Source organism: Chlorocebus sabaeus, chromosome 10 (assembly GCF_047675955.1).
Source record: "Chlorocebus sabaeus isolate Y175 chromosome 10, mChlSab1.0.hap1, whole genome shotgun sequence".
In the NCBI taxonomy this organism is placed as follows: domain Eukaryota; kingdom Metazoa; phylum Chordata; class Mammalia; order Primates; family Cercopithecidae; genus Chlorocebus; species Chlorocebus sabaeus.
This window is the reverse complement of record NC_132913.1, coordinates 88,824,720-88,840,519: the sequence shown is the minus strand read 5'-3', so window position 1 is coordinate 88,840,519 and position 15,800 is coordinate 88,824,720. Positions and strand designations below refer to the sequence as shown.

The following is a 15,800-nucleotide window of genomic DNA, read 5'->3' as shown; positions in this document are numbered from 1 at the left end:
GTCTGATGTTTTTTCCATTATTATGTTTGCATTATGAGTTTTTGGAAAAAATACCACAGTGGTGAAGTGCCCTTCTCAGTGCATCCTATCAGGGATTGATGATAGCACATGATGACACTAGGGAAAAAGGCAGCATAAGACTGATTCCTTAGAAAAGCAAACCATCTGGGGGCCAGGTGCAGTGGCTCATGCCTGTAATCCCAGCACTTTGGGAGGCCGAGGTGGGCAGATCACTTGAGGTCAGGAGTTCGAGACCAGCCTGACCAACATAGTGAAACCTCCTCTACTAAAAATACAAAAATTAGCCAGGCATGGTAGTGTGCACCTGTAGTTCCAGCTACTCAGGAGGCTGAGGCACAAGAATCACTTGAACCCAGGGGGCAGAGGTTGCAGTGAACTGAGATCGTGCCACTGCACTCCAGCCTGGGCAACAGAGAGGTACCTCATCTCAAAAAAAAAAAAAAAAAGTGAACCATTTGAGGAGCCCCCAGCTAAATTGGTGTTCCAGTACCAGGGTGACTAGTAACCCTAGCCTAGCAGGAAATGAAGGAGAACTGGATATGGGTGTTTACAGTGTGCCTTCACAGGATATTTCTTTTACCTGGGAGATGGCCTAACGCCTAGTTGTCTGACCTGAGACCAGGGGTTCCTTCACACAGGAAACTTGTTTATACTAGCAGATGCCCTTTAGCTCTTGTCTGACTTGTGTCTACTTTATTTCTCCTTACTAGTGCACTGGCACTAGGAACCTTACCTTATGTTCCCTCTAGCATCCCAGGGAAAACCTGACGTGGAGTAGCCCCTAGTTCTTCAGATGGAAGGTGCAAATTTTGTATACCACCACAATAGGAAACAAGTTCAAAGATTTTTTACTTACAGATCCTGGGCAAGGAGGGCACAGTGAGCCAGGAAGGCAGTCCTTCAGTCCCTGGGTCATGAGAAGCAGGAATGAAAAGTCAGGCAGAGAGAGAGAGAAGAGCATGTGACAGAGAATAGGGCATAGGTCACTTCAAGTTTGTGGGTAAATTCCTGAATGGTCCATTTAAATGAAGAGGTGGGAAAGCAGGGAGCTCAGTCTGCCAGGTAGGAGAGACACCTCTGAGTTCTAATCTCTGGCCACCATCTTAAGCTATTTGGGCATGGTGTAGAACTGAAAACTGTGTCAAGAGTGACCAAGCTCTATTTCTGGTGTGAGAAATTTAAACTTGTATTCAAAATGGAGGCCGAGGCCACATAAAATTAGAAGAGTTCACTACAGGGACAAAGTGAGCCTTAAAATTGTACTAGTTTACTGCCTGAAGGCAGCAGCACAGGAGCAGGAAGCCAAACAGAGCTTGGAGATCTCATTGGGTTGAGGAGCTAGAGTCTGAAATTTAGCAGACAGAGGGAAACTGGTAGAGTACCAGAACAGAAGAAACTAGAGGCAAGAAAGCTCCAGATAACTGTAAAGAAGTTCCTCTGGAGTCTTTGGCTGAGTACTGATCTAAGCAGAAAATTACTGAAAGCAAGGAAAAGAACCACTGGAAAGATAAGGTAGAAAATTATAGGTACTCACACAGGACTTCCAATAATTCCATATTCTCATCAGCCAGAATGGAAAGACTCATAACACATGACAGTAAGTAGAATCCTTAGAAGGACATCACCTTAGTAGAGAGGCTAAATCAGCCCCTTCTAAAGCCCCACTGAAGGTTTCTCTAGATAACCTTCTACCCAATAAATCTTAAAATAAAGCAACCCAACTAATTCCAAGTAATTTAAATGTGCATAAGAGCAAAATCAAAACGATTTGAAATTTTAAAAAAATTATCAATCAACAACATAAAATCCACAATTCCTAACATTCCATACAACATTACCAGGTGTTTGGCCAGGCACAGTGGCTCACACCTGCAATCCCAGGACTTTGGGAGGCTGAGGTAGGAGGATTGCTTAAGGCCAGGAGTTCAAGACCAGCCTGGGCAACAAAGCAAGACCCTGTGTCTACAAAATAAATTTTTAAAATTAGCCAGGTGTGGTGGTGCACACCTGTAGTTCCAGCTACTCAGGAGGCTGAGGCAGTAGGATCACTTGAGCCCAGGAGTTAGAGGCTGCAGTGAGCTGATTTTGCAACTGCACTCTCACTTGGGTGACAGAGTGAAATTCTGTCTCTTAAGATTAAATTTTAAAATTACCAGGTATGCCAGGAATATGTGCCTGAAGTCCCAGCTACTCAGGAGGCTCAAACAGGAAGATCATTTGGGCCCTGGAGTTTGAATCCAGACTGAGCAACGTAGTGAGACCTAGTGTCTAAAAAATGAAATAATAAAATGTATTTTTAAAAAATACTGGGCATATAAAAAAGCAATAAAATATGACTCATTATGTAGGGAAAAATCAAATAATAGAAAAAGATCCTGAAATGACATCAATGATAGAACAGGCAGAAAAGGATGTTAAGAGAGCTGTTATAAATATAGTTCATACATTCAAGAAGGTAGAGGAAACATGAGTGTGATGAGGAAAAAAATAGAGGGGATAATTAACCCCAAAGGAATTTTTAGAGATAAAAAATATCTAAAATAGTAACCTTTAAAAGATTAACAACATATTAGATGCTTCAGAAGATAAGATCAGTGAACCTGAAGACAGAGGATTAGGAGCTACACAAAAATGAAACACAAATGGAAAAAAAAACACAGTATTACTAACATGTGAAAGTACTAAGTGGTATAACACACACGTAATTGGAGTCTGGGAGGGGAACTGAAAAACAATTTGAAGAAAATGGTCAAAATATGTTTAAGTTTGATGAAAACTATAAACCCACATATCTGAGAAGCTTAATAGATTCCAAGGGAATGAACCTAAAGAAAACCATGCTAATAATCAAATTACTAAGAACCAATGATAAAGAGAAACCTTTACTCACAGGGGCAAAAGGCACATTATTTACAGATTTAAATAAGAAATATTGACAGAGGAAGAAATAAAAACAGACTTTTTATTTTATTTTATTTTATTATGTTTTATTTTTTTGAGATGGAGTCTCACTCTGTCGCCCATGCTGAAGTGCAGTGGCACGATCTTGGCTCACCACAACCTCCACCTCCCAGGTTCAAGCAATTCCCCTGCCTCAGCCTCCTGAGTAGCTGGGATTACAGGCGTGTGCCATGATGCCTGGCTAATTTTTGTATTTTTAGTAGAGATGGGGTTTCACCATGTTAATCAGGCTGGTCTCAAACTCCTGACCTCATGATCCACCCACCTTGGCCTCCCAAAGTGCTGGGATTACAGGCATGAGCCACTGCACCCGGCCCAGACTTCTTATTAGACTATGAAAGGCAGAAGACTATGGAGTAACATCTTTACAGTAATGAAAGATAATGAAACCTGTTTACCTAGAATTCATCTTCAAAACAGTTGAAACGTTTTTTGGAGTTTGTATTGTATTCACCCTTTCTCCATCTGCTTCTAAGTACAGCAGCACTGTTGGTCTTGAGCAGTGGGAGCCTAGTTCCCAATTCCCTTCATGGAACTGGAGGGAACATAGTTTTATTTGCAACTTATTGTATATGTCTGTTCTAAGCTGGGTGGAGGATACCTGAAGGATGGGTTTGCTTGTCTCTATCTCACATAACATGGAATGAGGGCAGGAAAAGCAGTGAGCAGTATTCATAAAAGCTATCCAGGGACTAAAAATCCACAGATAACTGGGTGAAGAGATTAAATCTAATTTCTCCACTTCTTATAAGTCCATTCAAATTGTCTATTTCGACTTGTGTCAGTTTTGGTAGTTTGGCTTTTTTAAGAGATGTGTTTATTCCATCTAAGTTATCCAACCTGTTGGTGTACAAATGTTCACAGTACTCTTATAATCCTTTTGGTTTCTGTAAAATCAGTAATAATATCCCACTTCCATTTCTGATCTTAGTAGTTTGAGTCTTTCTTGTTTTCTTAATCAATTTAGCTATAAAGATTTGTAAATTTTGTTGATCTTTACAAAGAACCATCTTTTGGTTTCATTGATATTCTCTATTGTGTTTCTGTTCTCTATTTTATTTACCTCCACTCTAATCTTTATTATTTCCTTCCTTCTTTTAGCTTTAGGCTTAGTTTGCTGCTCTTATTCTAATGTATGCATTATGGAATGTATACATAGTTCCTTAAGATAAAATTAGGTTGTTAATTTGAGATGTTTCTCTTTTTTTTTTTTTGAGATGGAGTTTTGCTCTTGTTGCCCAGGCTGGAATGCAATGGCACGATCTTGGCTCACTGCAACCTCCGCCTCCTGGGTTCAAGCAATTCTCCTGCCTCAGCCTCCTGAGTAGCTAGGATTACAGGCATGTACCACCACACCCAGCTAATTTTGTATTTTTAGTAGAGACTCAGTTTCTCCACATTGGTCAGGCTAGTCTCGAACTCCCGACCTCAGGTGATCTGCCTGCCTTGGCCTCCCAAAGTGCTGGGATTACAGGCCCAGCCTGAGATATTTCTCTTTTTTAATGTAAATGCTTACAGCCATAAAATTTTCCCCTTAGCGTTGATTTTTCTGTGTCCCTTAAGTTTTGGTATGTTGTGTTTTCATTTGTCTCAAGGTATCTCCTAATTTTTCTTGTAATTTCTTCTGTGACACATTGGTTTTTAAAGAATTTTTTGTTTAATTTCCAAATGTTTGTGAATTTTCTAATTTTCTTCTATTACTGATTTCTAGCTTTATTCTACTGTAAGAATAAATTTCAGTATGCGTAGAAGTTTTTCAGTTAAGAATAATGTTTAACTTGATTAAACATGATTAATCATGTTAATGATAACATGAGTTAATCATGAGTAACATGTTAAGCATGAGTAACAAAAACTTAGAAACAGTGCCTTAAATCGTAATATTGTGGTTTCATGATGTCATCAGGGGCCCAGATTCCTTTTCTTTATGGACAGCCATCCTCAGCATGAGTATGTTACTGAAGGGTAACACCAGATGGACTTTATATCTCCAGGCATCACATGTATTCCAGGCTGGAGTGCAGTGATGTGATCTCCGCTCATGCAACCTTCACCTCCTGGGTTCAAGTGATTCTCCTGCCTCAGCCTCCCAAGTAGCTGGAACCACAGGCATGTGTCACCATGCTCAGCTAATTTTTTGTATTTTTAGTAGAGACAGGGTTTCACCGTGTTAGCCAGGATGGTCTCGATCTCCTGACCTCATGATCCACCCACCTTGGCCTCCCAAAGTACTAGGATTACAGGTGTGAGCCACTGCACCTGACCGTTGGCCTCTGTTTTAAGATACTCTCTCAGCAACTTCCAATTATGTCTAGTTGGCCAAAATTTTGTCACATGGCCACTCCTGTCTGCAAAGGAGGCTAGAAGATGTAGCGCTTTTGATAGGGTATATTTCTGCCCCTTAAAAAATGTAAGCTCTTGAGATAATACATTTTAGGAAGGCAACTAGCATTTTCTGTCACAGGGAGCAAGAGACTACTTAGGATACCACTGCTTGGGGAAACATGATGGTGGCTTGTTCTATAGTAGTAGGGGGGTTGATGGGAAAAGGTGATTGGATATATATGCACATAATTATATATATAATATATATATCCAATATATATTAATATATAAATTATATGTATATAATTTTTTTTAGACAGGGTCTCACTCTGTTGCCCAGGCTGGAGTGTAGTGGTATGATCATACCTCACTGCAACCTCCCACTCCCGGGCTCAAGTGATCCCCCACCTCAGCCTCCTGAGTAACTGGGACCATAAGCTACACCACCACATCTGGCTAATTTTTTGTAGTTTTTGTAGAGACAAGGTTTTTCCATGTTGCTCAGGCTGATCTCAAACTCCAGGACTCAGGTGATCCGCCTGCCTCAGCCTCCCACAGTGCTGGGATTACAGGTGTGAGCCACCGTGCCTGGTCATACTTGATCTGCTTTGAAGGCAGCAGCCACAGGACTTAATGCGGGATTCGTTATGGAAAGGAGAAGGAGAGGAATACAAACTCTTAGGTTTCTGGCCTAACAATTCCAGAGATAGAAGCATCATCAACTGAGAAGAGGAAAAACAGAAAGCCTAAGGGTTTTCTTTTTTGGGAGTGTGGTGCCTAATCTAAAATTGTATTTTATATACATTAAATTTGAGATAATCATCATACAGCTAAAGGGAACTCAATATTCTCTTGAATATCTCTGAGCTATTTAGAATCTTTTCCAAGGATCACCCTCCTCCTACATTCCTCAGAAATATTTCTATTTACGTTGGAGTTAGTTCCATTTGTTCTTATTGATTCTTCACTTACATATATCAATTTTTCTCATATACATGGTAAACTTCGTTTTATGTTTATAAATGGAAGGGTATGTTGATTGTATAGGTATGCTCTGTCCATGTGCTGGGCAGGCTTCCCTGGAGGGTGTGTAGGGATGGAAGACGGTAGGTAGGATCACTGAGTTCTCTACATTTCCAAAGAACCAGTGTGTTTCCTGGATGGAACTCCCTTTTTTTCAAATCCCCTTTTAGTTTTCTAATTTGGAAGTGTGAGTCTCAGCAGTCCTTACTCTGCTTCCCTGTCAAGGCCCAAAACTTATATCTCTGCATAGGAATATGCCATATTATCCTTAGAGAACAGTTTTTTGATGTTTGGGAGAGTGACTGGGGAAAGAGTGTGGCCAGCAGTGTTTGATCTGTGTGCATAGAGAAAGAAAGGGGTGATAACGAAGGGTCCAAGAGGTCTAGCTGTTCCAAATGCAGCTCTTTAATAACTATGGACGTTCCCGTGATCTGATTTTCTTTGTGTATGCTGAGCGTGATGGTTAATATTAGGTGTCAACTTAACTGGATTGAGAGATGACTAGAGGGCTGGAAAAGTATTGTTTCTGGGTGTGTCTGTGAGGGTGTTGCCAGAGGAGACTGACATTTGAGGCGGTGGACTGGGAGAGGAAAACCCACCCTCAATGTGGGTGGGCACTGTCCAGTTGCTGCCAGCTCAGCTAGAACAAAGCAGACAGAGGAAGAGGGATGAGCTTGCTTGCTGAGTCTTCTGGCTCACTCCCTCTTCCCTTGCCAGATGCTTTGGTTCCTCTTCTCCTGCCCTGGGACATCAGACTCCAGGTTTTTCGGCCTTTGGACCCTGGGACTTGCAGTAGCGGTCTCCAGGGGGCTTTCAGGCCTCAGCTACAGACTGAGGGTTGCACTGTTGGCTTCCCTGGTTTTGAGGCTTTCGAACTTGGACTGAGCCACTACTGGCTTCTCTCTTTCTCCAGCTTGCAGATAGCCTATCGCAGGAATTCGCTGTGTAATCATGTGCGCTATTCTCCCTCATAATCTCCCTTTTATATATACATATATCCTGTTGGTTCTGTCCCTCTGGAGAACCCTGATTAATACACTGACTTGGAATGTATTGCTTCTCAGGCCCCCCTGATTTTACATCTCTAATAACTATTGTTTAAGGTTATGGTTTTTCTGATTGGGGTTTTCCATTAAGTCAATTATATCTACTCTCATATTTTCTGAATTTTCTCAAAGTTCAAGATCCTGGTAGCTCACCTTACTGATTTCCAGTATTGCCATGGTTCTTTCTTTGTGAAATAATATTTTCTGTTAATGTACTGGCACCTTGGGAGATAGGAGAGTAGACTCACATGTTCAGTCTGCCATCTTGAAGCTCCTGTATTGATTTGTTAAATTGTCTCTTCCTAGCTCCCTAACATGCATACCTAGAGCATTCCCCCAATGTTACTTTACTGAAGCTTTTTATTTATGAAAGTATTATATGTTCATCTAATCAATAATGCCCAGTTAAACAGAGTAAACGTTAATAGCATCCTCCTTCCTCTCCTCCAGGGCTACTCCCATGAGAAAACAATGTAAGCATTTTGAATCCATTCACACATTTGTCCATGCTTGTAGTAGGGGGGATTTTTGGTTTGCTTTGTTTGTTACAAAAATGAAATTATATTTTTCTACTACTTGTTCTTTCACTTGTTTATCATACATGTGTCTTTTTTAGATTTTTCTATTAAATTCATTTAAAGCAATAAACTTTCAAATGTTATAATGTCAACTGTGTTTAAGAGAGATTTGGGAGAAATTTAAGCAAAGAAAAACAAAAGGAACAAAAGAATAGGTATGGAAGTACAAGATGTATGTCAAGAATTCAGAGTTAGACACATTTGGCTGGAGGAGAGGAACCATACTGGCAAATATTGAGAAACTTGCAGAGACAATACAGAGTTGGTGTGTGAGGACAATGAGTGGGAAGCCACTGAGGCTTTAAGAATAGGGTCATTTATTAACTGCTTAATGTTAATTAAACCTTAAAACAACCTAAAAGTATCTCTAATAAAAATGTTACTCATTGAATTGTTATTTTACTTAATTTAGTCCATAGTGAAGCCTCTACAGACTAAAGGAGATAATGTATAGGAGAGTCATTTGAAGTACCAAGTGTTCTGTAAAGAGATGTGTCACGTTTTCTCTCTGTATGAGCTGGCAGTGTGGATGCACATTCTGATGCTTCTAAAGCCACTCATTCTCCCTCACTGCTATCAGGATTGTGTGAGGAACTGAGTACCCAATGAAAACTTTGGACACCTAGGATTTAAGCTACTAATCATCTGGGTAACTTGGGACAAGAAACTTCAGCTTCAGATTCTGTGTAAAATAAGAACTAGAACTGGATTATCTCCAAAACACTTCCATTTCTAAAAATTCAATGGTTTTGTGATCCTGTAATGGTTCTCATACATCTTGATTTAATACTCAAGTATTTCTTTAGGGAGTTTTACTTCTTCATTTAACAGTGACAGGTTGATAATCACTGAAAATGCTATCTATGGCTGGGCGCGGTGGCTCATGCCTGTAATCCCAGCACTTTGGGAGGCCAAGGAAGATGGATCACTTGAGGTCAGGAGTTCGAGACCAGCCTGGCCAACATGGCAAAACCCTGTCTCTACAAAAAATATAAAAATTAGCCAGATGTGCTGGCACATGCCTGTAATCCCAGCTACTCAGGTGGCTGAGGCACAAGAATCACTTAAACCCAGGAGGCAGAGGTTGCAGTGAGCCAAGATCACACCACTGCACTCTGGCCTGGGCAACAGAGCAAGACTGTCTCAAAATAATAATAAATAAATAAATAAATAAAATGCTATCTCAATATACTATGAGCTGCCATGTATTGTCTAAAGGTATCTCACAGCCTTTTAAAAATCAGGTTACATTTCTTCTGACAATTCTATTTTATTTTTACTTTTGTTTCTACTTGAAGTTGCTGTGCATTATTTTGAGTTTACAAATTCAATACAAATCAGATTACATTTCTTCTGACAATTCTATTTTATTTTTACTTTTGTTTCTGCTTGAAGTTGCTGTGCATTATTTTGAGTTTACAAATTTAATAGGGTGACTATTATAATACCAACGAAGCTAATATTTCACATAATTATATTTCATATAATATTATATATATACAGATTTCTTTCATAATTGGCAAGTATAGTTATGATAAAAATATTTAGGTTTAAAAATTTTATACCTCTAATAACTATTGCAAGAATAAAATAATCTTGATACTCTTACAAGTAATCTAAAATTAGAACTTCTTTTTTTATAAGGTGGCTTTTTCACCAAAAGAATATAATTCACCATCTTTCAGACCAGAATATATAGAATTCAAACCAAAATTTCAGGTGAGTCCTGAATTATTCTATCCCAATATCATTATACTTAATTACTAGGTTTCTTCAATACTTTAATTCAATAGTTCTAAAAAGCTACTCATTAGAAACACCTGGCTATTGTAAAAAATACACATTCCCAGGTCCATTTCTGACCTAATGAATCTCAACCTAGAAACAGAACCTGGGAATTTGTATTTCTCAAAAAAGAAAACAAAAAAATAAAAAAAACTAAGGGGATTCTTAATTTGTCATCTGGGTATCCACTAGAATTTGAAAACCAGTTATAATAAGTTGCATCCATTAAAAATAATTTTGAACTACTAAGTTTAAATAAAATAAGACAAATCGTAGGCTGATTCTTTCACATTTTGCTTTCTTTTAGTTAGATAACACAGAAGTATGAAAAAAGAGTTTCAATAAGAATTTTTATTCTGAAGGCTGTTTCAATGACAGAAGAGCCTGATCCCAGAGCTAAAAAGCTGCTTATGAATATTACACTGAAATTTTACTGTAATCCTGAGTTTTCTATATGGTTCTCCCTTATCCATTTCTGGGGCATTATACAGTATGCATCAAAAAGCAAGATTAAACTGTGACATGTTAAGGACTGGGTGGAGCTCATTATCATTGTTGAAACTCTCAGACTTAAAGGCAGATGATATATGCCCCCAAGTCAGTTTTCAGAGAATATTTGATACTTTTCGTGAGTTTCATTTCAGTACTTTTCACTACTTGCTTGAATTTAAAAAAAAAATATTTCCTACATTGCTATGAATGTAGCAAATATTTAGGTAGCTGAGACTTGGATCCTGATGTTAGCCACTGTCTAAGGAAATGAAGCTAACACTAGAAATTAAGTTCTTAACAATAAACTATTTATGGATGGCTTTTTAAGTATTAAAAATATTCCAAGTAGCAAAAAGCACTTGGACACAAAATAGCATCAGAATTAAGAATTTGAAATTTTTCCATTAAAATATTTTATTTCAATTTCAAATATTTTAAAATAATTAAAGTTGATTTTCTCCCTTTGTGGAGGGTAGGAGAGTGAATAGATACATTGACAGATTGCTCAAAGAAAATTAACTAGAAAATGTATAATAAATTCAAAATCATTGCTACCAAATGTCTTACCTTTTTTTTTTTTTTTTTAACATTGCAGTTTCAGAAAGTCAACAAGAACGGTTTTGATCCTTTTCTAAGGAATATAAACAAAATGTCAGTCAATAAAAGAAAAGATCAAGATATATACAAACGTAGAAACATTTTAGGTGCAGAGGTTATAGAGCACGAAGACCAGGATCCTCCTTATCCAGCACAATCAAAAACTGCAGGACCTGCTAATAAAACCTGGGCCCATGACCCTAATATCTTCACAACAAAGACGTCAGAAACTGAGAATAAGTTAGCCCCTGACCCTACTATCAATACGATAAAGGGTGTAGATGCAAAGAATAATTTAAAAGAAAATCTACCAAATGTATCTTTACCAAGTTTCAAAGGAGAATCATCAAGGGCTGGAAATGTACATGCAAATACATGTCCCCTCTCAAAGTCTTTAAATTTTACCCCCCAGATAGAATATTTAAAACAATCAATGATACTCAAGTCAGTTTTAAGTAAAAATCTGCAAGACCTTTCAGACAAATTATTTTCTAAACCAGAAGTTAGTATGAACAGTGAAGCAAGAGAGGAAAGTAGTTCTCTACTTATAAGCATTCATGATAAATCATCAAGTAGTATGGAAGACAACGTATTGGGAAAAAAACAAGATTTAAACAACTGGCTTTCAGAAAAAGACATTTTAAATTCAAAGACTATTTTAAGTCAAATAATTAAAAATATTCCTGTGGATTTATTTTCAGAAGGTAGTCAAATAACTGAAAATATTCCTGCAGATTCACTTTCAGAAGGTGGTCAAGTAATTAAAAATATTCCTGAATATTCACTTTCAGAACAGGGTCAGATAATTAAAAATATTCCTGCAGATTCCTTTTCAGAAGGTGGACCAGGACAATCTCCGGAGGTAGAAGAACATGTCTCTAAAACACACTTCGAAGCTGATGAGAGAGATTTTCCAATTAAAAAAAAGAGTAGTATCAAAAAGAAACATTTAATAAGTGAAGTACCTAACTCCAAATCAGGTTCAAGTGGCACTGTACATGACTACATTATAAGGCAAATATTCACTGCACCAATATTCTCAGAATTGGAGATAGAAGTGAAAGAGCCAAGTGAAACACCAATGAACTTGGAAAATCAAGTACCTACACCTTGGAAGAGAAGTTTGTCATCACATATTCTACTTCATGAAGATAATGCTGATAAAATAGAATTGCCACAGCCCAGATCTGCTATAAGCCAGATAATACAAGCATTTCCTATAGATACGCTTTTAGAATCTGGGATAATCAAAGTGATAGAATTAGATAAAGAACGCCGTAAGAGTTCTTTGCTGGGTACGGGGATCACTTCTCCTAAAGGAAAGCTGAAGGATTCCCAAGAGTATTATTCAGAAATCAGAAGCGAGACAGAACCTCTTTCTGAGCAGAATATACCCATCATTCCCGAAGACACTACTTCTGTTAGTAGAGTTGAATTTATACAGGAAGACCAAAATATGTTCCCACAAGATTCAAGTTATTATTCAATAGCAAATAAAGAACTGGATTTGCCAAGAAGTGGTCAGAGGCTTGGTAAAGACGAAAATGACCTCAGTTCTACTTTAGAAAGTTTAACTAACCCATTAATGGATAAACTTAATGAATCAGATGAAATAATGTTAAAATCCTTTTTAAAAAACATCTTCAACGTTTTTTTCAAATATAGTCAATCTGAAAGAAGAGGACAACCAGAAAGAGAATTAGAAAGACTAATTCAACCTTCTTTTACAAGTGACACAGAACACCTTAAAGAAATCCAAGAGAATTTTGATAAAGTAGACAAATTAGACAGAAAACATATTTTGAGTTCAAAGTTGCGTGTGTTTCTAGAAGAACTCTCAGAGTCAGAAGTAAAAAATTTAAAATCTGAATTAAGTAAACAAATCCAGCATTACCTTGTAGAAAGACTTTCAGAATCAGGACATATCACCAAGGAGGACTTACCAAAAATCTACCGAAATCTGTATCTGATGAATGAGAAGGTAGAGCGGAAAGGGCCAAACAGTTTTCAGGGGAAATATTCTGAAACTGTGAAAGAAATCATGTCTTTTGTCAAAAATTTCAATCATCATTTCATAGATAAACATTTAGAAATAAAGCTAAGGTCTTTTTTAAATGAGATTCTCCAAAACTATTTCCTAAAAAACATTTCAGAAAGCAGTTTATTTAATGAGACAGAATCTGAGACTATATACCCAAATATGTCTTCTCTAAGGACTAAAAGTGTCTCACTTTCTTTTCACGAACTAGAACAAGATATTCCAAAGGGGAGTTTTGGTAGAAGGTTTGAAATAAACATGAAATATCCTTTAAGTAAATCTCTACAAAACTATCTGATAGCTTTATCAGAAAATGAATTATTACATCTAAAAGCTGATTTAAGCAAACACCTCCAGGGTCTTTTTTTAGAAAAACTTTCAAAATCAGGACTAATGACAAAAAGGCAATTAGAAGGGATCAACCAGCATATAAATTTGCTTAATTCTAGTTCTATACCATTAAAATATATAAAGACACATTTACCTTTTAGAGATGACCATCACTTTGTGGAGAAGCATTCAGAAAAGCAAAATAAATATTCAAGAATTGTTCAACAAACCACTTTACAAATGGTTTCTGAGGATAAACTTAGAGAAACAGAACTGATTCGAGAGAAAGAAAAGAAATATTTCCCCTTACAGAATTTAAAAGAAAATTCATCTTTAATTAGGGAACAGAAAAGTTATTACACTAAAGAAGAAGCTAAAACACCAAGTTTAATCAAAGTACAACCTTCTTCCAATAAAAATACCCAGGCAAGTTCATTAAACAGTTCATCAGAAACACTTACAGATATACTGCTTAAGAAACTAAGGAAAGAACATGTATTTATGCAGCTTCCTCAAGCAGAAAATTCTGTTCATAAAACACAGATTCAAGACCCATATAGTTGGGGTGGTAAATCAAAAATAACTCAATCAAAAGCTTGGTGTGAAAGGACACAGAAAATGAAGTCCCTTGATAGAAAGGAGCATGTAAACATCTATAAATGGACTGTTCAGGAAAAACCTGAAGCAGTATTAACATCGTATCCAAGAATTCCTAATGCCAGAATGCCAAGGGAAGATGAGTACGTAAACAGACTCACTTTTCCTTCCTGGCAAACTAGCACTTTAACTCATTTCAATACAGAGACTGAGGAAAAATCAAAATTAGAAGACCAGTATTGTCAGAGACTGAAAGGAAATAATAACAATAATAAAAAACATTTAGTAACATTTGCACAATACAAAAAAGAAATACAAACTCTTTATATAAAACCAGATGAAATTTGCAGTGAAAAATGTGCCAAGTTCCCTGAAATACAGTCATTCCAATATAAAGATGTAGAAAATGAGAAAAACTCGAAACCATCCCTCTTCCCAGAATTATTTAAGAGAGAAGATCTAAAACCCAAGGTCCGAAAAGAAAGAGACCGTGTCGCCAAACCAAAAAAGTCATTTAACAAGATAGTCAGGATACTGCCAACCACACTGCCCACCACAAGAATTCACCTAAAGAAGTCTGTTCCAAGGACGCTGCTTCACTGGACTGCAAGAACTACTATACATGTAATGATGTTTTTCTAAGTCTTCTACTTCTGTATTTGACAAAGTTCTGGCAATAATTTAGGGTGTGTGTATCTGCATCCAACTGTGTGTATAACCTTAATTACCCCCAAGACATACAGACCACCAATTTAAAAATTCCTCTGAAAGGTCGGGCGCAGTGGCTCACGCCTGTAATCCCAGCACTTTGGGAGGCCGAGGCGGGTGAATCCGAGGTCAGGAGATCGAGACCATCCTGGCTAACATGGTGAAACCCCGTTTCTACTAAAAATACAAAAAATTAGCCGGGCGTGGTGCGGGCGCCTGTAGTCCCAGCTACTCAGGAGGCTGAGGCAGGAGAATGGTGTGAACACGGGAGGCGGAGCTTGCAGTGAGCCGAAATCGCGCCACTGCACTCCAGCCTGGGCGACAGAGCGAGACTCCATCTCAAAACAAAACAAAACAAAAAATTCCTCTGAAACTTAAATATCACCTCACCTGATTCAAAATGCAATCACAAAATCAGGGAGACTGTTAACACACCTACTACCTTTTTATGAAATAAACAGTGGCAACCCTTCCTCCCAACCCACCATCTGGGACATGAATTAGAAAAAGGTGCCCTCTTCCTCTGGGCAGATTCTCCCAGCTGACACAGCTGAGAGTCAGAGTACATAGTCCTGATTGTGGAAAACTGTCTGGATTTTAGCCCTGACTAAAATTAGTACAACTATTGACTGTGGTCCGATACTGTGGAAACACAGCTGACATTTTCTTTTCATAGAGATTAACTACAACTATTAGAGGTTTGTTTGTTTGTTTGTTTGTTTTTTCACATAGCCGAATTATCTTTGCTTCGGTTAAACAAATATGAAGCTCCTATGTGCCAGTTATCTGGCTAAAAATTAGGGATATGTAAAATTTACAATGCATTGGATTATGAATTGCAAGAATGTAACTTCTAGTCTTTTCTTTTTTCACCACCATGCTATATCATGTCCTGAGAAACTTGAGAATTCAAATATATTTTTAATATTAACATAAAATGATTAGGAGACCAGGCTTGGTGGCTCACGCCTATAATGCCAGCACTTTGGGAGGCTGAGGCAGGTGGATCACTTGAGGCCAGGAGTTTGAGACCAGCCTGGCCAATGTGGTGAAACTCCGTCTCTACTAAAAGTACAAAAATTAGCTGGGTGTTGTGGTGCATGTCTGTAATCCCAGCTACTTGAGAGACTGAGGCACGAGAATCGCTTGAACCCAGGAGGCGGAGGTTGCAGTGAGCCAAGATGGCGCCACTGCACTCCAGCCTGGACAATAGAGCAAGAGCAGTCTCCAAAAAAAAAATAAATAAAATTTTAAAAAAAAATTAGGAAAGTAAATCTGCGTCTAGACTTTATACAAATC

The 15,800-nt window shown here is 37.9% G+C and overlaps 1 protein-coding gene across 5 annotated transcripts in view; it reads left to right on the top strand.

The window, feature by feature from the left end:
- Window positions 1-15,800, top strand: part of C2CD6 (C2 calcium dependent domain containing 6) — an 80,160-nt gene that overhangs the window by 62,348 nt on the left and 2,012 nt on the right. For 4 of the 5 annotated variants that reach the window (XM_073019930.1, XM_073019927.1, XM_073019931.1 and 1 more), the window contains 2 exons: window positions 9,599-9,673; window positions 10,827-14,417. In XM_073019930.1, coding sequence (XP_072876031.1) covers window positions 9,599-9,673; window positions 10,827-14,417 — 3,666 coding nt within the window. Of the gene's footprint in view, window positions 1-9,598; window positions 9,674-10,826; window positions 15,200-15,800 lie in introns of all 5 variants that reach the window. The other variant, XR_012094266.1, reaches the window with a different exon arrangement.